This window comes from Durio zibethinus, chromosome 16 (genome assembly GCF_047325235.1).
Source record: "Durio zibethinus cultivar Kanyao isolate XHJ-2024 chromosome 16, ASM4732523v1, whole genome shotgun sequence".
NCBI classification, from domain to species: Eukaryota; Viridiplantae; Streptophyta; class Magnoliopsida; order Malvales; family Malvaceae; genus Durio; species Durio zibethinus.
This window is the reverse complement of record NC_143177.1, coordinates 21,735,105-21,758,763: the sequence shown is the minus strand read 5'-3', so window position 1 is coordinate 21,758,763 and position 23,659 is coordinate 21,735,105. Positions and strand designations below refer to the sequence as shown.

General features: G+C 29.1%; 3 protein-coding genes and 1 pseudogene across 5 annotated transcripts; 1 reads left to right on the top strand and 3 right to left on the bottom strand.

The window, feature by feature from the left end:
* The first annotated feature begins 249 nt into the window (after positions 1 to 249).
* On the top strand, positions 250 to 3,290 carry LOC111295545 (gamma-glutamyl peptidase 5-like). Its single transcript, XM_022889078.2, has 4 exons — positions 250 to 769; positions 2,457 to 2,612; positions 2,716 to 2,883; positions 2,973 to 3,290. The coding sequence occupies exons 1-4, from the start codon at positions 458 to 460 to the stop codon at positions 3,072 to 3,074; spliced, it is 738 nt and encodes a 245-aa protein (XP_022744813.2). The 5' UTR covers positions 250 to 457; the 3' UTR covers positions 3,075 to 3,290.
* Positions 3,291 to 3,671: 381 nt separating this feature from the next.
* Positions 3,672 to 5,801, bottom strand: LOC111295553 (uncharacterized). 2 transcript variants are annotated; one of them, XM_022889088.2, is made up of 5 exons: positions 5,666 to 5,801; positions 4,875 to 4,937; positions 4,632 to 4,712; positions 4,343 to 4,524; positions 3,672 to 3,979 (listed from the first exon to the last, which is right to left on the bottom strand). In XM_022889088.2, the coding sequence occupies exons 1-5, from the start codon at positions 5,682 to 5,684 to the stop codon at positions 3,881 to 3,883; spliced, it is 444 nt and encodes a 147-aa protein (XP_022744823.2). In that variant the 5' UTR covers positions 5,685 to 5,801; the 3' UTR covers positions 3,672 to 3,880. The 2 variants fall into 2 exon arrangements, with proteins under 2 accessions (XP_022744823.2, XP_089601525.1); XM_089745399.1 differs by having other exon boundaries at positions 5,549 to 5,699.
* Positions 5,802 to 11,530: 5,729 nt separating this feature from the next.
* LOC111295529 (uncharacterized) lies at positions 11,531 to 13,675 on the bottom strand. Of its 2 annotated transcripts, none has more exons than XM_022889060.2 (5): positions 13,534 to 13,675; positions 12,737 to 12,798; positions 12,496 to 12,580; positions 12,207 to 12,388; positions 11,531 to 11,843 (listed from the first exon to the last, which is right to left on the bottom strand). In XM_022889060.2, exons 1-5 carry the CDS (start codon positions 13,550 to 13,552, stop codon positions 11,745 to 11,747), a joined length of 447 nt encoding a protein of 148 aa, XP_022744795.2. In that variant the 5' UTR covers positions 13,553 to 13,675; the 3' UTR covers positions 11,531 to 11,744. The 2 variants fall into 2 exon arrangements, with proteins under 2 accessions (XP_022744795.2, XP_022744802.2); XM_022889067.2 differs by having other exon boundaries at positions 12,496 to 12,576; positions 12,736 to 12,798; positions 13,534 to 13,673.
* A 7,226-nt stretch (positions 13,676 to 20,901) lies between these two features.
* On the bottom strand, positions 20,902 to 22,476 carry LOC111303361 (aminoaldehyde dehydrogenase 1, peroxisomal pseudogene; annotated as a pseudogene).
* Positions 22,477 to 23,659: the final 1,183 nt, after the last annotated feature.

Here is a 23,659-nt window from a genome sequence, read left to right as displayed (position 1 = left end):
AAAATGGTTTAAAATCTATGATATTTAATAGATAAAAGGTTGTGCCCCTGAAGTGGCCATGCCATATAACCAGCTAAGAGCCTATGATTCACAAAAACTACATTATCTAGCCACAGCCCAAGTAAGAAATGAATACAACCCAGAAAAAAGGGCAGATTCCGCAAGCCAACTCAGCCGAGGCCATCTTTTGTAATTTAGGTTACCAAACATGTCCCCTTTTTTAACGTTAACACCTTAAATGAAATCTTTACATTCGCACGACAACACGCAAGAAGGAAAAAGAAAAAGACAGGAGAACAGTGTGAACCTCTTCCATTATTCTCTAATAGCCTGATCTGCACATTATCTTCCTCTCTCTAAAGGGTCAACCTTTTGCCTTGAAGAGACAGAGAGGGGGAGATAGGTTTTGTTTGAAACAAAAGAAAAAAAAAAAAAGGGAATATAAGATACTTTGATTATGGGTGGTGGGAAGAGATTTGCTGTTCTTCTCTGTGCTGAGGATTCTGATTATATTAAAAAGAGATATGGAGGGTATTATGGGGTTTTCGTGGAAATGCTGGCGGAGGAAGGGGAGACCTGGGATGTGTTCAGGGTGGCCAATGGTGAGTTCCCTGACGATAAAGAGATTGGTGACTTTGATGGCTTTGTTATAACCGGGAGTTGCAATGATGCACATGGCAATGACGTTTGGATTTGTAGGTTGATTGCTCTCTTGAACAAGTTGGATTCATTGAAGAAAAAAGTTCTTGGGATTTGCTTTGGTCACCAGGTAATTCCTTCAAATTAACGACGTTCTTTTTTTTTTTTTTTTTTTTTACTATTAGTAGTACTTTTTGTTTAATGCTAGAGTTATTTGATCATTATTTGTGAAGATGTAATAAATATAAAACATATTTTTTTAATTTTACGAAATTTTTATATTAAAATTTTAAATGGTACTTCCTGATACCATGTTTTAAATTGTCGATGTGAAGCGCTTGGTTCTGGTTTATTTTCATTCCAACATTCTTGAAAAAGTTATTTTATTTTGGTTTTTTTTCAATTAAAAAACAAAAAGCTTTTCTCAAAATTTTTTATTAATATGATTTAATTAGAAACTTCCAACCAAAATCTTAAATGGCATTTGATGAATGGTGAAGTGAGGGAGGATATAAGAGAAAAAATATTATCTTTTCGTTTTAAATTATTTGAGGATTATTGATTTTTATGAAATTTTTTTAAAAAATAATTTTAATATATTAAATTTAAATTTAAAATTTTTTTATAAAATTAAAGTTTTACAATTTTTAATATCAAAAAATAAAAACAATTTTAAAATATAAATAATAAAAATTTTAAATATTTCAAAAAATAATTTTAAAATAATTCGAAAATAAAAAATGAATAAAAAAAGAGACGGAAGGAGTAATCAAAAAGCAGATGTGGGATTCTTTTAATAAATACACTAAAATTTGTATTTGACATACGTCAGCTGATGAAACTGAGATCAATTAAGTCGACATTAGGTGTAAAGAACTGAATGTAAAATAGTTTCTTTCTTTTTTTTTTTTTTGTCAATTTTGATGGCAGAAATAGATGGAAAACCTGGAGCTAACCAAGTGTTTGATATAATTTCACTAAACTCAGTTTATGAATTACTCACAGAAACCAAGATGTAAGAGCTCTGTGAACTGTGATGTGAAAATTACGTTAGGTAGTAGTATGATTTTTTTATTGAAGCCGCGGTCACGGTTGAACGGCTTTAAATCTGCTAACAAAATCTGGCATCTGATATTGGTCCCAATATGTCTCCCCATGCTAATTGAATTTTTTGTGTACGGCAGAATACTCTCCTTTGAATTTGGAGGTTGTTATGTCAACATTTTGGACCCTCCTTATCTTTCATAGATGCAATCTGCTGCTCTTCTTTTAACCATGTGCTAAGGTTTTTTTTTTTTTTTTTTGAAAAAGTGAATACATGATTATAGGTTCCCACCATTCAGCATTGCCATGTGTATAATTTAACATGTGAAAATTATGGTATGAAAACATGTACGTGTCTTGAGTCTTGACTGTAGATGTGCAAAAAAATATTACTGCAATCTCACTTTTTAAATGTCATTTTCAATATCGTTGGCTTCTCAAGGGGCCAAAAGCTTAGTTGTGGAGAGAAAGTGGCTCGGAGCAATTTATTGCACATGGGTTTAGTTTGTTTTTCTTTTTGTATTGCTCTTTTCTTCGAGTTTTCAATGCCATTACTAACCTCAACCGATTGAACCCACAATTGGCACTTTACGTTTAGGATGTTTTCAATTCTCTGAGAATTACTTGAATTGGGGTTGGCCTTAGCAACTCTAGAGGCTTGAAAATTAAGCATTTTTGAGGAATCTATGGTTAGATATTTTGTAGATAATGCTGTGTGTTTTCATTTTTTCAAAGATAAAAAGCTCAAAAGTATTTTGTTGTAATTTGATCAGATTCTTAGTCGTGCACTGGGAGGAAAGACCGGGCGTGCCATCTCAGGTTGGGACATTGGAATCACAGCCATCCATTTCTCATCATCTTCATCAAAGCTCTTCTCATCTCTGAAAATCCCAACCACTCTTTCCTTGATCGAGTGCCACAGAGATGAGGTCGGTCTATTTCAAAAATGAACTTGGTAACTTAGTAACCAAACCATAAAAGAAGAAACCGAAAATTTTTCACTTGTGTCGTAAACATGTTTTTATATGCTAGGTTCAAGAACTTCCACCAAAAGCAGAGGTGATAGCACGGTCTGAAAAGACTGGGATCGAGATGTTTAGATATGGAGATCATATGATGGGCATCCAAGGCCACCCTGAGTACACCAATGATATTCTGCTTCATCTGATCGATCGTCTTATGATGCGCGGTTTTATTGCAGTACATCCACCATCTGATAAATTCCAAGCTCCTTGTAACAAGTCTTGTTGATGAAGAATAAGTATTGACACGTTTTATATCAAATGCAGGATTCGTATGCTGATGAGTTGAAGGCAAACCTGGGGAAAGTGAAGCCTGATAAGGATGCATGGAAGAAACTGTGCACCGGCTTCCTCAAGGGTAGATTATAATGAAAATTCTTTGTTGGAAAGTGTCCAAAAAAATAAAAAGAAAACGTTAATATGAACCCCTTTTAGCAAGTTGAAATTTGAAACAAGTTTAGTGAGGTAGGTCACATGCTAAGAAAACAGAAAGTTGCATTTAAGCATGTAAAAGCTGTGCTTAGGTAGGAATTTTGATGTGCTCTTCTCCGGGTTAGTGAAAGATTGGCTGCTTTTTCTTAACAATTTCGATCCCCTCCATAATAAACTTAAGATTGGCACCAGCTGTATCAAATTCATGACCTCCATCTACAAGCCAAGGAGGCATTTGTAAAACACGCTTAAAATTCATATCAATCCGGCCCAATAACGCTTCCTCCAAACCTCCGTGTGTGCTGACATATTCCATAATCCTCTTCCACAAGGCAAACTTAATTTCTCAACCATAAGAAACAACCAAACAAAAAGTTGAAAAGAGGAATCAAGGGCAAAATGAAGGGTAAGGTGTCCAAGAGAAGATATCTTCTCATCCCACTTAATCAAGCATTGCAGCAGTGAGCCACCATCAAATTTCAATTGCATTTGATTTGATTCAACACCAACACCATCACTCGCTAAAAGCATAAATGAAGGGATACTAATCGAGATTCAATATCTATAACAATATCAAGGTCCAATCATTGAAAATAATATCACTTAGATCGAGTATTCATAAAGATTATTAACCATTATCGGAGTTCAGCTTCATAATCATCAACAGAAGAGAAATGATGATAAATAAAAGTGCAAGCCAAAAGCTGACATTCCGTTGCACAGCAACAAATAAGGAAATAACCTTAGGCACCCAACATGGATCCTGAGTTTTTCCTGCACTCAGACAACATATCCATGTAGAACTGACACTTGCTGATTTCATTTCCATAGCTGTTCAGGCACTACAAGAAACACAAAAAACATATCAGTACATTAGTCTTGCTGGATATTCCAAAAGAGTTCTGCACCATGCATACTAACATGATAAATAGATACTAATGGCGTCCACCATAAGTGTAAAAACTCAGAATCAAAACTGATTTAACTAATTAATTAAGAAAGCTGGGCCATATGTCATTCATTCCAAATCAAGTAAATGACATAAGGCAAATCGTAAACCCAAAGAGCACAATTAAACAGATAGAATCTAGGAATCATCCTTGGGAATCAAAGTTCAATGAGCCACAGCATGCAAAATTTATCAACATTTTAACAAACTACTAAACTGTCAAGTAACCAAGTAAAAGAAAGTGAAATTCACATACATCCTGGAATGCCTTGGAGTGGATGCTGCATGCATCAGAGCCAGCAAAACTATTGGTGGCGGCGGCTGGTGCAGGGGCAGCAGCAGCCTCAGAAACCACAGTTTCATGTTGTATAGTACGAGGACCCAAAACAGAATCAACAGCCCTGTGAGCCACAGCACTTCCAGCGCCAAAAGCCATACCTGTAAAGGAGATAAAGAAAAGAATTAACAAAATGTATCATAATAAAGCAACCAGATATATAAAAGGTAAATAGTCCACCATCTCATAAGGATATCCATTCACATACCCTGAGCTATGGTAGAGCCTATGCCTCCCAGCAATCCACCACTTCCACTCTGAGCGGGAGCCGGAGGAGGAGCATGTTGAGCTGCAGCGAAAGATAAAAACATAATAAGTAATTACTTACTAATAACAACTTTAAAACAACAACCCTCATTAAAAAGATGGATATCAAGATTAACAGATCCTGAACCTCTCACCCTATGTACTACATACATAACCACACACGATATAAAAAAGCATCAGTTACCTGGTTGAGGTGGCGGGCTGCGTGCAGGAGCACGACGAGGGGCTGGGCGAGAAGCAGACCTTCCTGCAAAATAATAAGAACAAAAGCGGAAAAAATATAAACTGAACAGAACAGAAATTCCACGAATAAAAAAAAAAAAAAAAAAGAATTGGCATAGCTCTGGCTAAAACATATATACTTATAACATACAAATATCAATATTCTTGCACCGTCCTCCAAAGTACTTGTATCACATTGATATGCTCCAATACCAAGGTAAAAGAATAAAATAAAAAAGGAGATAATAAATCTATTCTATAGCAAGCCCAGTTTTAAAAGCAGAGTACCGAAATTAAAACACTCAATCAGAACAAACAAACCTAAATCAAATAATACAGATTGCCGCGGATATACAAAATACAAATTAGAACAAACAAACCTAAATCAAATAATACAAACTAACCTAAAAATCAGGCGAAAGTAGATGTGGGTACACCAAGTACAAACAAATAAATTAGATGTAAAAAAGTTAATAACTGAGTCAGAACAAACAAACCTAAATCAAATAATACATATTAAACTAGAAATCAGGCGAAAGTAGATGTGGATACACAAAATACAAATAAATTAGATGTAAAAAAGTTAATAACTCAATCAGAACAAACAAACCTAAATAAAAAAAAATACAAACTAACCTAGAAACCAGGCCAAAGTAGACGTGGGTACACAAAATACAAATAAATTAGATGTAAAAAAGTTAATAAATATTTTGGATATAAATATATATGAGAGAAATGAGATGAGAAGCAAACCTGAGCTTCGGCGAGCCATGTTGTTGAAGAAAAGAGGCGGACTTTTCTGGAGAAAGGGTTTAGCTTTAAATTGACAATCCTCGGTATTTTATAGGCAGAGCGTTGCTATTTTATAATAATAACTAATTTTTTTTTATCCGTGTCGTGCACGAAAATTTTTTATTATATTTTTTATAATTTAAAATTTTAATTTATATTAATTTTTATATTTAAATTAAGATAAAATTTTATATATTTTAAAATATTTGGATAAATGTAAATTTTAAAATTTTTAAAAATTAAATAATTAATTAGTTTAAATTATTTTAAATTATTTTACATGTTAATAATATAAATTGTTCATCTAAATATCTACATAAACAAATCTTATCCAATTTCTATGTATATAATAATAATAATAATAATAATAATAATAATCTATACTATCTATATAATATATTAAAATTATCTTTAATAGAGAGGAATCATTTTACACAAAAAAATTTATATTTTTTTAATAATTGATTTTAATAAATCCAAAAAGTCTGATTAAACCATTTTTTCTCTTTTTCAATTGCATTATAATCCTTAATTTTACTAAATTAATGATTAAACAATATATAGTTTTTTAATTTTACATTGATGCAAATTTATCTCTCCCCATCTCTAATTCAATGGATACTAACATTTTAGATAACTAACACTTGTCATAAAAATAATTTGAAAATCAATTAGGGTATAATATTTTAGGAGTAAGATGAAATACGATTTTATAATTCAATGTGTAAGGTTAATTGTGATATTTTATTATATTTTAGGATTAATATAGACATTTAACTTATATTTATTAATATACTTAAGATTTTGATTAATATTTATCAAGGTCAAAAAAAATTTTAAATTAATTTTAAAAAGACTTTAGGATGATAAAATCATTCATAGTTGACAAATTTTGATTGTTTCAACTCATGAGCGAATTTTTTTTTTTCAATTAGGAGTCAAATTAGAGGTAAGACATATTTCTTAAAAATCATGATAAGGTCGGAGGTGAATTTTAAAGTAGTTTTTCTTGATCTGCTTTGAAATATATAAAATTATATATTATTTATTTAATTTTATATTATTATATGTATGTATTAATAAAAATATTATTTAATATTTTTATTTAATATGTTAATTAATAAAAACATTACATTTATATATAATTAATATATAATTTATATTCAAAATAATATTTTTATGAATATCATACTGAATTAAAATTATTAAATTAATAATGGGTCAATGCGAGTCTAATAAATATGTGATAGGTTGAAGTCGGGTATGAAAAATAATAATTCGATATTTGGTTGAATCGGAAACAAATAAAATATTTTTAAAACGAGATTGGAGTTGAGGCGAGCAAAAAGTTACCTCAATCTGATCCATTGTCATTCTTAGAAGATTTTGAAGTTAGTTTAGGTAAATGAAAATATTTCAAAGGCATTTTAATTAAATGGGATAATATTTAACATCAATGACACTTTTACACTAGATGATGTTTTAGACTAATATTTTTTGTATGTATTCAACTGTTAATGAAAATCCAACTTATTAGAACTTAGGTAAACTTTAAAGTTCCATCTAACTTTTTTGTCAAAGATCAGAATTACTTTTTGTAGTAATTAATATTTTGAATTAGCAACTTTTTTGTTTTTATAGTGCAATATTATACAAGGTTTAATTATTTTTCAACAAAATAGTTCTATATCTCAATGTCATCAGTATTAACAAATGTAAATATTCAAATACTTTAAATGTTATAAAATCTGTATATTTTTTCTCTTTTTTTGTTATTTAATCTTTAAACCCTCATATATAAATTACACTTTTATTATATTTTCAAAGCTTGAACGATTACTTAGTCTATATAAAATTATCCTCTAACAACTTATTTTTAGTGACAATTAGCATTATTTCATTGGTTAATCTTAATTATTTGACTTATCCCATCAACTTTTAGTATCAACTTTTTATTTTTTTTTAGTTTTTAAGTGTAAATGATGTCAGTTTGTAAACTTAAAAAATAAAAAATGTTAAAAAAGCTTCAGGAGATAAAACCTTTGAGAGACAGAGATAGAATTGATAAAAGAAAAAAAAAGAGATAGGGAGAAATGGAAAAAAAAAAAAAAAGGAAAAAGGGGAGAAAAATAAATGAATGGTTAGATTTCACTTCTCTCATCGTTTTGATCTAACATGGGGAAGAAATTATGGAGAAAAAAAGAGACAATGGAGAATAGAAAATCTAAAGGTGAAGGGTGAAGGATAATGGCTTTTCGATTAATTTTGTAGTTGGCGGTCAGATCGGGTTGTTATGGCAACTTGAAAACAAATACCGTTTTGTTTCATTTGGTTTTTTTTTTTTTTTCATTTCAAAGTATTGTATTAATTATTTTTTGCTTTTTGGCTTAATGGCCAAAGAGGCCTTAAGAGGATATGAAGGTCCTGGTTTCGAACCAAAGATCTCATCCCTCTCCCCCGTACCCTGTACCTAAAAAAAAAGCATTTTATCATTTTATTTCAACTATAAAAATAAATTTTACTCAAGTTCAAAAAAGAAGAAAATAAACAATGAATGTGTTTTATTTATCTTTGTTTGGACTTTTGCTTTAATTTTATAAAATAAGTTATCAAGATTTCAAGTTTAAGTTTCACTCAAATTTTGCTTTTACATTTTTGTTGTCTTTTATTTTTTAATTATCTTATTAATTTTGGTTTTATTTTATTTTGACTGTGTTTGTTTTTAATGGTTTGCATGTGATGATCATCTTCTTTATTACTATTTGTTGTATTTTTAATTATTTTGTTTAAGTTATACTTTCCATATTCTTTATTCTTGCTTCTTTTTGGTTCAAGTGATGGTATTTTCAATTCTTTGATTTTTTTTTAATTGTTTCAAGGTTGAAGTTTTTTTTTAAAATTAATCATAGCATAGTTTATTTTTTAAATTGATTTTGGTTTTTTTGCATTTTTGTTCTGTGTTTAACTTGTTAAAGTATTCTCTATTTTGGTAATAGTCTTTTTTTGGTGTACTAAATGCTTGATTTGTATTTTTGTTTTTACTTTACTACTTTTTTGTTGTATTTAGAAAAAAAATTTTATAAAAATAAGTGTTGCTCATTTGTTTTCACTTGAAGCCATGGTAAGTATATGCCATATAATGAGGCTTTTAATCCATAAGAATTTAGCTTAAAAAGTTTCACAATCATTTTTATTGGTCAATGCTATATGCTTTGTTGGACTTACAATTGTCTCTTTGTTTAGTTTATCAAGTGATCAGATGCTAATTTTGTTTGTCATGCTTACCAAATGTCCTATGAATTTTGTTAGCTTATTTTCAGCACTTGATTTATTTTTGTAATATTTTTTTGGAGTTTTGGGATCTTATTATTTTTTATAAGGAATCGCATTTATTATTCTTTGGGATCCATTCAAATATCAAGATATTCGAAAGAGCTCTTTTACTTGAGATTATGAAATGATCCCTTATAAAATCGTCCTTACTGTATTTTGTTTTTACATAACCTAAACCTATCAAAGTACTATTAATATTATACGATTATAGTTAACTAATAAGCATCGTAACTTGCCAACAATTGTTCTTATTATTTTTTTTTTTTGTTTTCTTTATTCTTATTACTTTGCTTATATATTTTTAACATATGTATAATGTATCCTTGCTTTAAATTAGTAAAAGCTGGAATTAGATTCTAATACTTTCACTATCAATTAAAAGCATTTATATTCCCTAACAAGAAAAAATAATCATTGAGTAGACACTAAATTATTCATACCAAACAAAAAATACAACAAAGTTTCCTTTTGGCAATAGAAAAAAAAAAACAACATTTTGTTTGATAGTGTCAAATGATTATAAGTTCAATTACCTTATTGTTGCTTGATCATAGTATATGTTGGTGGGAATTTGTTAAATTTGGCTTCAATAAGAAATGAGCCAACATATGATTGCTTATTTTCATAATTTTTAATTTTTTTAATACGTGTTTCACGTACTCATTTTATTAAATAAATTTGATATTGTAACCTATTGTGTAGTTGCAGTTGAATTTTTTAATAAACAAGTTTGCTCTTAAATTTTTTTTAAGAAAATCTATCTTTTTATATTCATTTGAGATATTAGAACTCTATATTTTTCTCTCCTTTGATTTTACGCTTTAAATTACATTGTTGCCATAATTTTCCATATATTACATAATTATAATATATGGTTGTAATTATCTTTGAAGTTTATGATCATATATGTTGGCTCTCAATCATGGCCACAGTCACATTTTCTATCTATTCCTGCATTAGTCTTGATATTGAAATTGCTTAAGTTGCAGATATATCTCTTATTTAGAGTTTTGGGACAACTAATTTCTTAAGCATAAAGATTAAAATCTTGATCTTGAATGGATTATTACTGTTCATTTTAGTTGGCTATTGAAGCTCTTGATCTTAAAATGATGCTTACTGGAATAAACATTAAAAAAGTAATACTATCTCAAAAGAAATAGAGCTTCCAAACTCAAACCAATGTTGCTTAAGCTAGTTGAGTTGTTTTTAAATAAGTGAAGTAGTTGTACTATTTTTTAATTACTTGGCTTCAAATTTATTGTTGATAAATGCAAGCAAAATAATATGCTTAATAGCATTTGATGAAAACATGAAATGCTTTCAAGCTTTTGGTTTAAAGATATTGCTGAATATGAAAAATGGGATGGTCAACCACATAGCTCACATGAATTGGTTCTAGGGATCTAAGACAAATATAGATCAAGAAAGCTTCACTTCCTTTTTAATTGATCAAGAAAGTTCAAAAATGAACTTGGTAACTTAGGAACCAAACGATCAAAGAAGAAACCGAAAAGTTTTCAATTGTGTTGTAAACATGTTTGTGTATGCTAGGTTTGAGAACTTCCACCAAAAACAGAGGTGATGGCACGGTCTGAGAAGACTGGGGTCGAGATGTTTAGATATGGAGATCATATGATGGGCATCCAAGGCCACCCTGACAACAACAATGACATTCTGCTTCACCTGACCAACCGCCTCATGATGCGCGGTTTTATTGCGGTACATCCACCATCTGATAAATTCCAAGCTCCTTGTAACAAGTCTAGATGAAAGAATAAGTATTGACACGTTTTATATCAAATGCAGGATTTGTATGCTAATGAGTTGGAGGCAAATCCGGGAAAAGTGGAGCCTGATAGGGATGCATGGAAGAAACTGTGTACCAGCTTCCTCAAGGGTAGATTATGATGAAAATTTTCTTTATTGGAAATTGTCAAAAAAAAAAAAAAAAAAAGTAAATATGAACCCCATTTAGCAAGTTGAAATTTGAAACTAGTTTAGCGAGGGGGGTTACATTCTAAGAAAACACAAGGCTACATTTAAGCATGTAAAAGCTGTGCTTAGGTAAAAATTTTGATGTTGTCTTCTCCGGGTTAGTAAAAGATTGGCAGCTTTTTTCTTAACAATTTCAATCCCCTCCATAATAAACTTAAGATTGGCAACAGCTACATCAAATTCACGACCTCCATCTACAAGCCAAGGAGGTCGTGAAAATTCATCTCAATCAGGCCCAATAACGCTTCCTCCAAATCTCCGTGTGAGCTAACATAGTCCATAATCCCCCACCACATGGCAAACTTAATTTCTCAACCATAACAAACAACCAAACAAAAAGTTGAAAAGAGGAATCAAGGGCAAAATGAAGGGTAAGGTGTCCAAGAGAAGATATCTTCTCATCCTACTTAATCAAGCATTGCAGCAGTAAGCCACCATCAAATTTCAGTTGCATTTGATTCGATTCAACACCAACACCGTCACACGCTAAAAGCATAAATGAAGGGATACTAATCGAGATTCAATAACTATAACAATATCAAGGTCCAATCATTGAAAATAATATCACTTAGATCGAGTATTCATAGAGATTATTGAACCATTATCGGAGTTCAGCTTCATAATCATCAACAGAAAAGAAATGATGATAAATAAAAGTGGAAGTCCAAAAGCTGACATTCCGTTGCACAGCAATGAATAGGGAATAAGCTTAGGCACCCAACATGGATCCTGAGTTTTTCCTGCACTCAGACAACGTATCCATGTAGAACTGACACTTGCTGATTTCATTTCCATAGCTGTTCAGGCACTACAAGAAACACAAACAACATATCAGTACATTAGTCTTGCTGGATATTCCAAAAGAGTTCTGCACCATGCATACTAACATGATAAATAGATACTAATGGCATCCACCATAAGTGTAAAAAATCAGAATCAAAACTGATTTAACTAATTAATTAAGAAAGCTGGGCCATATGTCATTCATTCCAAATCAAGTAAATGACATAAGGCAAATTGTAAACCCAAAGAGCACAATTAAACAGATAGAATCTAGGAATCATCCTTGGGAATCAAAGTTCAATGAGCCATAGCATGCAAAATTTATCAACATTTTAACAAACTACCGAACTATCAAGTGACCAAGTAAAAGAAAGTGAAATTCACATACATCCTGGAATGCCTTGGAGTGGTTGCTGCATGCATCAGAGCCAGCAAAACTACTGGTGGCGGCGGCTGGTGCAGGGGCAGCGGCAGCCTCAGAAACCACAGTTTCATGTTGTATAGTACGAGGACCCAAAACAGCATCAACAGCCCTGTGAGCCACAGCGCTTCCGGTGCCAAAAGCCATACCTGTAAAGGAGATAAAGAAATGAATTAACAAAATGTATCATAATAAAGCAACCAGATATATAAAAAGTAAATAGTACACCATCTCATAAGGATATCTATTCACATACCCTGAGCTATGGTAGAGCCTATGCCTCCCAGCAATCCACCACTTCCACTCTGAGCAGGAGCCGGAGGAGGAGCATGTTGAGCTGCAGCGAAAGATAAAAACATAATAAGTAATTACTTACTAAATCCAACTTTAAAACAAACCTCATTAAAAAGATGGATATCAAGATTAACAGATCCTGAAACTCTCACCCTATGTGCTACAGACATAACCATACATGATATATAAAAGCATCAATTACCTGATTGAGGTGGCGGGCTGCGTGCAGGAGCAGGACGAGGGGCTGGGCGAGAAGCAGACCTTCCTGCAAAATAACAAGAACAAAAGCGGAAAAAATATAAACTGAACAGAACAGAAATTCCACAAACACAAAAAAAAAAGAAGAAAAAATTGGCATAGCTCTGGTTAAAACATATATACTTATAACATATAAATATCAATATTCTTACACCGTCCTCCAAAGAACTTAACTTTTATCACATTGAAATGCTCCAATACCAAGGTAAAAGAATAAAATAAAAAAGGAGATAATAAATCTATTCTAAAGCAAGCCCAGATTTTAAAAGCAGGGTACCGAAATTAAAAAAACTCAATCAGAACAAACAAACCTAAAGCAAATAATACAGATTGCCGTGGATACACAAAATACAAATTAGAACAAACAAACCTAAATCAAATAATACAGACTAACCTAAAAATCAGGCGAAAGTTGACGTGGGAACACAAAGTACAAACAAATAAATTAGATGTAAAAAAGTTAATACTGAATCAGAACAAACAAACCTAAATCAAATAATACATATTAAACCAGAAATGAGGGGAAAGTAGGTGTTGATACACAAAATACAAATAAATTAGATGTAAAAAAGTTAATAACTCAATCAGAACAAACAAACCTAAATAAAAAAAATACAAACTAACTTAGAAATCAGGGCAAAGTAGACGTGGGTACACAAAATACAAATAAATTAGATGTAAAAAAAGTTAATAAATATTTTGGATATAAATATATATGAGAGAAACGAGATGAGAAGCAAACCAGAGCTTCGGCGAGGCATGTTGTTGAAGAAAAGAGACGGCGAGTTAGAGACTTTTCTGGAGAAAGAGTCAATCCTCGCTATTTTATAGGCAGAGCGTTCTATTTTATAATAATAACTTATTATTTTTTATCTGCGTCCTGCACGAAAATTTTTTATTATATTTTTTATAATTTAAAATTTTAATTTTTATTAATTTTTATATTTAAATTAAGATAAAATTTATATATTTTAAAATATTTGGATAAATGTAAATTTAAAAATTTTTAAAAATTAAATAATTAATTAGATAAAATTATTTAAAATTATCTTACATATTAATAATATGAATTATTCACTTAAATATCTACGTAAGCAAATTTTATTCAATTTTTTTATATAATAATAATAATAATAATCTATATTATCTGTATAATATATTAAAATTATCTTTAATAGAGAGAAATCATTTTACATAAAAAATTTTATATTTTTTAATAATTAATTTTAATAAATCTAAAAAAATATGATTAAAGCATTTTTTTTCTTTTTCAGTTGCTTTATAATCTTTAAATTTATTAAATTAATTATTAAAAAATATATAATTTTTTAATTTTACATTGATGTAAATTTATCTTTCCCCATCTCTAATTGAATTGATATTAATTTTTTATACAACCAACACTTGTCATAAAAATAATTTGAAAATCAATTAGGGCATAATATTATAAGAGTATGATGAAATATGATTTTATAATTCAATTTTTAAGGTTAATTGTGATATTTTATTATTTATTTAGGATTGATATAGACATTTAACTTATATTTATTAAGATATTTAAGATTTTGTTTAATATTTATCAAGGTCAAATTTTTTTAAATTAAATTTAAAGAGACTTTAAGATGATAAAATGATCTATAACTGATAGATTTTGATTGTTTCAACCTAGAAGTAACTTTTTTTTTTAAATTAGAAGTCAGATTAGAGGTGAGACAATTTTTAAAAACCATGATAAGGTTGGAGGTGAATTTCAAAGTATTTCTTCTTGACTTGCTCTAGGGTATATAAAATTATATATTATTTATTTAATTTTATAGTAATATATGTATATATTAATAAAAATATTATTTAATATGGTAATTTAAGATATTAATTTAATAAAAACACTATATTTATATAAAATTAATATATAATTTATATTAAAAATAATATTTTCATCAATATCATACTAAATTAAAATTATTAAATTAATAATGGGTCAGATGCAAATCTAATAAATATGTTTTAGGTCGAAGTTGAGTATAAAAAAATAATAATATGATATTTAATTGAATGAATGACAAATAGAATATTTTTAAAACGAGGTTGGAGTTGAGGTGAGTAAAAAATTGTCTCTATTCGATCCATTGCCATCCTTAGAAGATTTTGAAGTTAGTTTAAGTAAATGAAAATATTTCGAAGGCATTTTCACATTTACGGGTTAAATGAGATAATATTTAACACCAATGACACTTTTACAGGTTATGATGTTTTAGACTTTTTTTTTTTTTTTGCATATTCAATTGTTAATGAAAATCCAACTTGTTAGAGCTTAGGTAAACTTTAGAGTTCCATCTAACTTTTCTTTCCAATATCAAAATTATTTTTTTGTAGTAATTAATATTTGGAATTAGCAATTTTTTTGTTTTTATAGTGCAATATTATGCAATGTTTAATTATTTTTTATAATCCAATTATTTTTCAACAAATTACTTTTACATCTCATCATCATCATCCAAATTAACTAATGTAAATATTCAAATATTTTAAATGGTATAAAATCTGTATATCATTTTTTTCTCTTATTTTTATTATTCAATCTTTGAACCCTCGTATATGGATTACACTTTTGTTATATTCCCGAAGCTTGGATGATTATTTAGTTTATATAAAATTATTCTCTAGCAATTTATTTTAGTTACAATTGGCATTATTTCATTGGTTAATTCTAATTATTTGACTTATCATATCAACCTTTAGTATCAACTTTTTTTTTTTTAATTTTTAAGTGTAAATGTTGTCGGTTTGCAAACTTAAAAAAAAAAAAATGTATAAGAAGCTTTAGGAGATAGAACTTAAAACCTTCGAAAGGTAAAGATAAAATTAATAAAAGAAAAAAAAAAGAGATAAAGGAAAAATGGAAAAACATGGGGAAAAAGGGTAAATAAATAAATGAATGGTTAGATTTCACTTCTCTCATTGTTTTGATCTAGCTTGGGGAAGAAATTATGGAAAAAAAAAAGGATTGAGGATGGAGAATAGAAAACCTAAAAGTAAAGGGTGAAAGATAATGGCTTGTCGATTAATTTCGTAGTTGGTGGTCAGATCGAGTTGTTATGCCAACTTGAAAACAAACATTGATTTATTTCATTTAATTAGTTATTTTTTTTTTCATTTTAAAAAATTGTATCATTTGCCCTTTACCTCTCGACCTAGTGGCCAAAAAGGTCTTTAAAGTACATAGAGGTCCTGGTTTTAGTCTAAGGACCTCATCCCTCTCCCCCGTACTCTGTATCTTAAAAAAATATTTTATTAGTTTATTTTTACTAAAAAAAAATTTTACTCAAGTTCAAAAAAGAAGAAAATTGACAATGAATGTGTTTTATGTATATTTATTTGGACTTTTACTTTAATTTTATAAAATAAGCTATCAAAAATTTCAAGTTTTGGTTTCACTCAAATTCTGCATTTATTTTTTTAATTATCTTATTAATTTTTGTTTTATTTAATTTTGTTTGTGTTTATTTTTAATGGTTTGCATATGTTGATCTTTGCCATATAGGATGATCATCTTCTTTATTACTATTTATTTTATATCTGATTATTTTGTTTAAGTTGTACCTTTCATATTTTTTACATTTGCTTCTTTATGGTTTAAGTGAAGGTATTTTCAATTTTTTTATTTTTTTCTTAATTGTTTCGAAGTTGATTTTATTTTTAAATTAATCATTGCATAGTTTATTTTTTAAATTGATTTTTAATTTTTTTGCATTTTCAGGTTTTGTGTTTAACTTATTAGAGCATTCTCCAATTTGGTAATATTATTTTTTTGGTGTACTAAATGCTTGGTTTGTCATTTTGTTTTTACCTTACTACTTTTTTATTGTATCTAGAAATTTTTTTTTTTTATGAAAATAAGTGTTACTCATTTGTTTTCACTTGAAACCATAGTAAGTATATGCCAAATAATGAGGCTTTTAATCCATAAGATTTTAACTTAAAAGTTTTCACAATCATTTTTATTGGTCAATGCTATATGCTTTGTTGAATTTGCAATTGTCTCTTTGTTTAGTTTATTAAGTGATTAGATGCTAATTTTGTTTGTCATGCTTACTTAATGTCTTATAAATTTTGTTAACTTATTTTTAGCACTTGATTTATTTTTGCAACATTTTTTTGGCGTTTTGGGATCTTATTATTTTTTATAAGAAAATCACATTTATTATTTTTTGGGATCCAATCAAATATTAAGATATTTAGAACAGCTCTTTTACTTGAGATTATAAAATGGTCCTTTATGAAATTGCCCCTAATGTATTTTGTTCTTACATAACTTAACGAGTGATAGGGTAACATGTCAAAGTGCTATTAATATCATACGATTATAGTTAACTAATAAGCATCGTAACTTGCACACAATTGTTCTTATTATTTTTTTAATGTTCATTTTTGTTTTCTTTATTCTTATTATTTTGCTTATATATTTTTAACATATGCATAATGTATCTTTACATTAAATCAGTAAAAGTTGGAATTAGGTTCTAATACTTTCACTATCCATTAAAAGCAATTATATTCCCTAACAAGAAAAAGTAATTATTAAGTAGACACTTATATATTCATACCAAACAAAAAATACAACAAAGTTTCGTCTTAGCAATAGAAAAAAAAAACAACATTTTGTTTGATAATGTCAAATGATTATAAGCTCAATTACCTTATTGTTGCTTGATCATAGTTTTATATTGGTGTGAATTTATTAAATTTGGCTTCAATAAGAAATGAGCCAACATATGATTGTTTATTTTCATAATTTCTAATTTCTTTAATATGTGTTTCATCTTATTTTCATAATTTTTAATTTTTTTGATTCGTGTTTCATTTACTCATTTATCAAATAAATTTGATATTGCAGCCTATTGTGTAGTTGCAATTGAATCTTTTGGCAATCAAATTTGCTCTTAAATTTAATAAATTCTATCTTTTTATATTCATTTGAGCGATTAGAACTCCACATTTCTCTCTCATTTAATTTTATGTTTTAAGTTACATTGTTGCCGTAATTAATAAATTATGACACTTTTCCATATATTACATAATTATAATATATGGTTGCAATTATCTTTGAAGTTTATGAGTGATGATCATATATGTTGGCTCTCAATCATGGCCACAGTTATATTTTCTATCTATTCCTGCATTAGTCTTGATATTGGAATTGCTTAAGTTTCACATATATATCTTATTTAGAGTTTTGGGCAACTACTTTTTTAAGCGTAAAGGTTAAAATCTTGATCTTAAATGGATGATTAATGTTCATTTTAGTTAGCTATTGAAACTCTTGATCTTAAACTGATGCTTACTGGAATAAACATAAGAAAAGTAACACTATCTCAAAAGAAATAGAGCTTCCAAACTCAAACCAATGTTGCTTAAGCCAGTTGAATTCTTTTTAAATAAGTAAAGTAGTTATGCTATATTTTAATCACTTGGTTTAAAATTTATTGTTGATAAATGCAAGCAAAATAATATGGTTAATAGCATTTGAGGAAAAAGATGAAATGCTTTCAAGCTTTTGGTTTAGAGATATGGCTGACATGAATTGGTATTGGGGATCTAAGACAAATATAGATCAAGAAAGTTTCATGTCCTTTTTAATTGATTATGAATATTTCTAGACTATACTTTTATGTGATTTAAATGTATTTATTTTTTTATTTGTAATACTTTTATTGTTATTTTTATGATTTTCATTATAAACACTAGAAATTTTCTCACGCTTCACCAGTTTAATTTTTTTATTTGTAAATAATAGTATTTATAATAAATTTAATAGATGAAAGAGCACATTTTTTTATGTATTTTTTAATAAAATTTTAAGGATTTATGGTTATTGTCTGATAATTGTGAAGTTTGATTTAGAAATTTCAAAAGAGAGATCAATATAAGGAATGTCAACCAATTTCGCTGTTTTAAGAATGGTTTGTGCTATTGGGAAAACTATTAAAAGGCTTGTTTACACTATAATTTTATATGAGAGTTCGTTTTTCACACACATAAAAAAAAATTTTTTTTTGAACTAAGAGTCTACTTTAAGAGAATCATATAAATTATATAGCACATGGCATGTGGTAATGATTTAATTTTAACAATTCAAAATTTTTTAATAAACTTGATTTTCATAATTTTTCCTTGTAATTCGATAATCATGGAATAATGTATGAACATATTAAACAATCTTAGTTGAATTCAACTTGAATTACATGCAAATGTAAATTTATATTTATAAACTTCACTTCCCAAAAGATAAGAAAGTTAAAGACTACTCTTATCCTATCACCAAAACCTATATAAAAATAAAATTAAATATAATCTTAAAAGATAAACAATTATATGATAAACTAAAGAATAAAATTATATTTAGATAAAAATAAATGGCAAGCAACATCATCACCATTTTCATAGGTTCACAACAAAAAGAGAAACTAATTTTGACTTCAAATTAATAAATTAACATGCAAGCTTCATATAAATGTAATAAACAAAAGATAAAAAGTGCAAATTATTTTTTATGTAGAGTAATAGAAAAGAAAGAGGCATCTTTTTATGTAGAGCCATTAAATTATAGTTTTCAAAAGGCAAATAACCAACCATTAAGAGGAAACTATCGTGCCACATAACTATAGATCTACCTTTGCTCCGTCATAACTTTTATTGTTGATCACCTAAAAAGTGATAGTAGAAAAACAATGAATAAAAGCTCTCTCTCTCTTTATATATATATATATATATGTGTGTGTGTGTATGTGTGTGTGTGTGTGTATTCATGTTAATAAAAAAACAATATTAAGATATAATATATTTGCTTATGCACTTTGACTCAATCAAAGGCAATCCAAGAACAACTTCATGACAAAATAATAACTTTTAGGCATAGTGTCATAACGTCTAGATCCGGAGATCCATCGCTAGACATTAACTTGAAGGAGTCGTCACCAATCTTTTTTATCTAGGTGCGATTGACCACCTAAGAAATTTATCCTTTTAAAGAACACCTAAGCTTAAGGGTTCCTAAAAGAATAGATTCGGGTCTATTAACTAGAACAGGGTTCAAAAGTTCGATTACATGTGAGGAAGGTTATAGCACATTTACAACGCCCATCGAAAAGATGGTACCAGCTTAATTTTGTGTTATCCAATAAGCCTTAAAAATTTATCAAGTAATTAATTATTGAAAATTATTCTTAATTGACTCTAATACTTTTAGCAAAAAATTGAAAAAATTCCCTAACCTCAAGAGTATGCAAAAAAACTACTGTTTCACTTGCAGAAGCTCCATCGTCGGATTATTTAACATTAAAAAAAATTTGAGAAAATAAAAAAGAAAAAAATGATTGCTTTAGATATAAACTATTTTCTCTTCAAAAAATCATTGCTTTTGTACAAGAAAAATTAATTCTTTCAACTTTTCCTCGAAAATATTTTCTTGAAACTTTAACTTCGAGAAAAATCGATATTTTCAACTTTTCCTAAAAAAAAACAGTTTTTAGAAAATTATTTTCAAAGAAAATTAATACTTTCAACTTTTCCTCGAAAATATTTTTTAGAAAATTTATTTTTAAAGAAAATTAAAACTTTCAACTTTTTCTCAAAAATATTTTTTTAAAAAAACTTATTTTGAAGGAAAATTGATACTTTCAACTTCTCCTCAAAAAATATTTTTTAGAAAACTCATTTCAAAGAAAATTGATACTTTCAACTTTTTCTTAAAAATATTTTTTTGGAAAAACTTATTTTCAAGAAAAATTGATACTTTCAACTTCTCCTCAAAAAATATTTTTTAAAAATTTTTATTTTCAAAGAAAATTAATACTTTCAATTTTTTTTCAAAAACATTTTTTAAAATTTTTACTTTCAAAGGAAATTGATACTTTCAACTTTCCTTTAAAAATATTTTTAAAAAAAATTATTTTAAAAAAATCATTAAAAAAAATTGAAGAATGTTTACTTAAATAAATAAATAATTTCAATTTAATCAATAAATAAATAAGCAAAAAAAAATGACAAAAAAAAACCTTGACGCAGCTCGACTCAGCGATTAAAATGGCTGGACTGAAAATTTGGACGCTGCTCAGAGGTGCGGCTTAAGACAAAGATCAGTAAAAGTCACCGAAATCTCAAGGTGAACTCCACCACACAAAATGGTGGCACCCTCGTTCGCAGCAATTAAGATAAATTTCAATACTTTCTTATATTGCCTTGCACTAACAACGGGGCCAAACCTACAACCTTCTTTCTACAGGATCTGAAATCTTGATATTTTTAGTCCAGTTCACAAGCCTGTCCAAAAATTTTTTTGCAATGCTTTCATGTGCAATAAGATGAGATATTGTACTGTAAATCTGTCCTTTTATCTAAAAGCAACCAAATACAGTCCATTCAGTAGCCTTGTCAAGGTCAACATCCTCAAACAAAATGATTGGGCTTTTCCTGTCGAGTTCTAAAGATACCGACTTGACCATTTGAGCTGCTGCTTCCATTATCATGCTCCCTGTTACAGTGCTTATGGTAAAGGCAATCTTGTCAACATTGGGATGAAATGCCAAAGGAATCGTAGCTTCCGGGCCGATCCAGTCAAAATGTTTAAGACATCTGGAGGAAAACCAACCTCCCTACATGCGCCAACCAGCTTGAAACAGGTGATAGATACCAACTCGAAAGGCTTCAGTATTACAGCACAACCTACAACCAAAGCAAGAGCTACTTTTCATACGGCCATCAACAGTGGATAATTCCATAGAGTAATCAATCCAAAAACCCCAAGTGGTTCTTTAAGCACATAACTCTTAAATGTCTCAATAGAAAGAGAGATAGCAACCTTTTGCTTCGCATCTAAACCTTCAATAAGGTACGTATAGTACTTAAAACATCCAGCAACATCATCAATGTCCTAAGTTACTTCATCAAGTGGTTTTGCGCAATCAATTGCTTCAAGCTTTGCTAATTCAGATTTTCTCTCTATTATCTTGGAAACAATGGCCCGTAAATACTTGGCACGAACAGTGTCAGAAGCTGAAGCCCAATCTTTGCTTTTGTTTTTAAAAAGAGCTCTATGAGCAGCACCCACCGCAAGCTCCACATTTTCAGCTGTAGCTGTTGGAATATGATCGATGTTCTGTTCAATTACAGGATAGATAATTGAAATTCGCTTATTGAGAACAGGCTCTCTCCACTCGCTGTCGATGAGTAACATTCGATTTAAAATTTGAACCACCATATTAAATCAGTTTGCCTTTTTTTTTTAGTTTCACTTTCACCCTCAAACCAGTGTCTAAAAAGCTTTTTTTTCTATGATCTTTCCCTAATCTCTGTACTTTGTTCCCTTGTTGCTCTTGCCGTCCTTTTTGTTGTAAATTGTCATCATTTATAAAACTATGTGATTGAGTTTTAGTGCAATCCTGATTATCATCCAAAGCTAAAAATTAGTACTAATCTTAATCACATTCTTTCAGTTTTTCTTTTTTTTTTTTAAATTAATCAGATAATAGAGAAAGAAAAAGAAATTAAATAATAGATAGACCATAAAAAATAAAAATGATAAATACAAAAATAAAAAAATATATAAAAAAGGAATAAAAATCCCTACAACCGAGCTTAGATTAGTCTCGATTGACAAAGAACCTCAGACAAAATAAGGTGTCTACAGCTGTCCCTCTTTACACATTTTCTGTGAAACAAAAATTGTGCAAAGACGTAGACACCCATTTTAGACTCAACTTGACATTTTTTTTTGCTTTTTTTTTTTTTTTTTTGTTAAAATTTTGATCAAAGCTCCTCTAAGCAGAGAATCAATGACAGAGACTCAACAACTTTGGAAAAATAAATAAAGGCTCTTCTAAGCAGAGGCTCAACGATTTTGAAAAAATAAATTGCTCCTCAAATTAGCAAAGCTTAAAACAAGGATAGCTCCACCAAGCAACCCCACTCACCAATACAATATAAGAGCTCGAGCCAGACAAATGAAACAAAAAAATTTCAATCATCTCGAGAGATTAGAGAAAGCTTAGGAGAAGTTAGAATGGGAGTTGAATAAGATTTTAGAGGCTTTGAACAAGTTAAACAAGGGGAAGGCAATAGAGGAGAATGCAAGCCAATAAGATCATTCCCCACAAGAAGAGGATGACCCACTATACCCTCTTGGTTTCGAGCCACATCAAGTTCAACCTGCATAAGGTCCATCATCACAGCAGTTCACCTATCTTATAGGGTACACATATCCTAGAATGTCATGAGCTTCAAATCAAAAACAGTACCAAAGTTATATAAATTTTGTCTTTACTGAAAAGGTAGTAGAATCAATATCAGTCCCTAATTTGGATGATCTAAAAGAAAAACAAAATTGAGGCCCAAAGAGAAAGAGCTTGTAGAAGCCTCAAAAGTTGAACAAAAGATAAACTTGTTAGAAGAAAGGCTACGAGTAGTGGAAAAAAATGAGTTTTTATAGTTCTGTAGATGCTGCTAGACTCTGTTTAATCCTAGATGTGGTTATCCCTTCGAAGTTTAAAGTATCAGAGTTTGAGAAATACGATGGCACAAGGTATCCAAAAACTCACATTACTATGTACTGTCAAAAAATGGTTGTCCATGCCAATAATGAAAAACTCTTGATGCATGTCTTTCAAGATAACCTCACTGGCTCTGTTGCTTAGTAGTATGTCCAGCTGAACAGGAATCGTATTCGTTTTTAGAGCGATATAGCTCATACTTTCATTAGTTAATACTAGCATATAACAAACTTGACCCTTGATCATCTTTCTTTACAGAATATAAAAAAAAAGTAACTAAATCATTCAAAGAATATGTCCAATAATGGAGGAATATTATTTCTC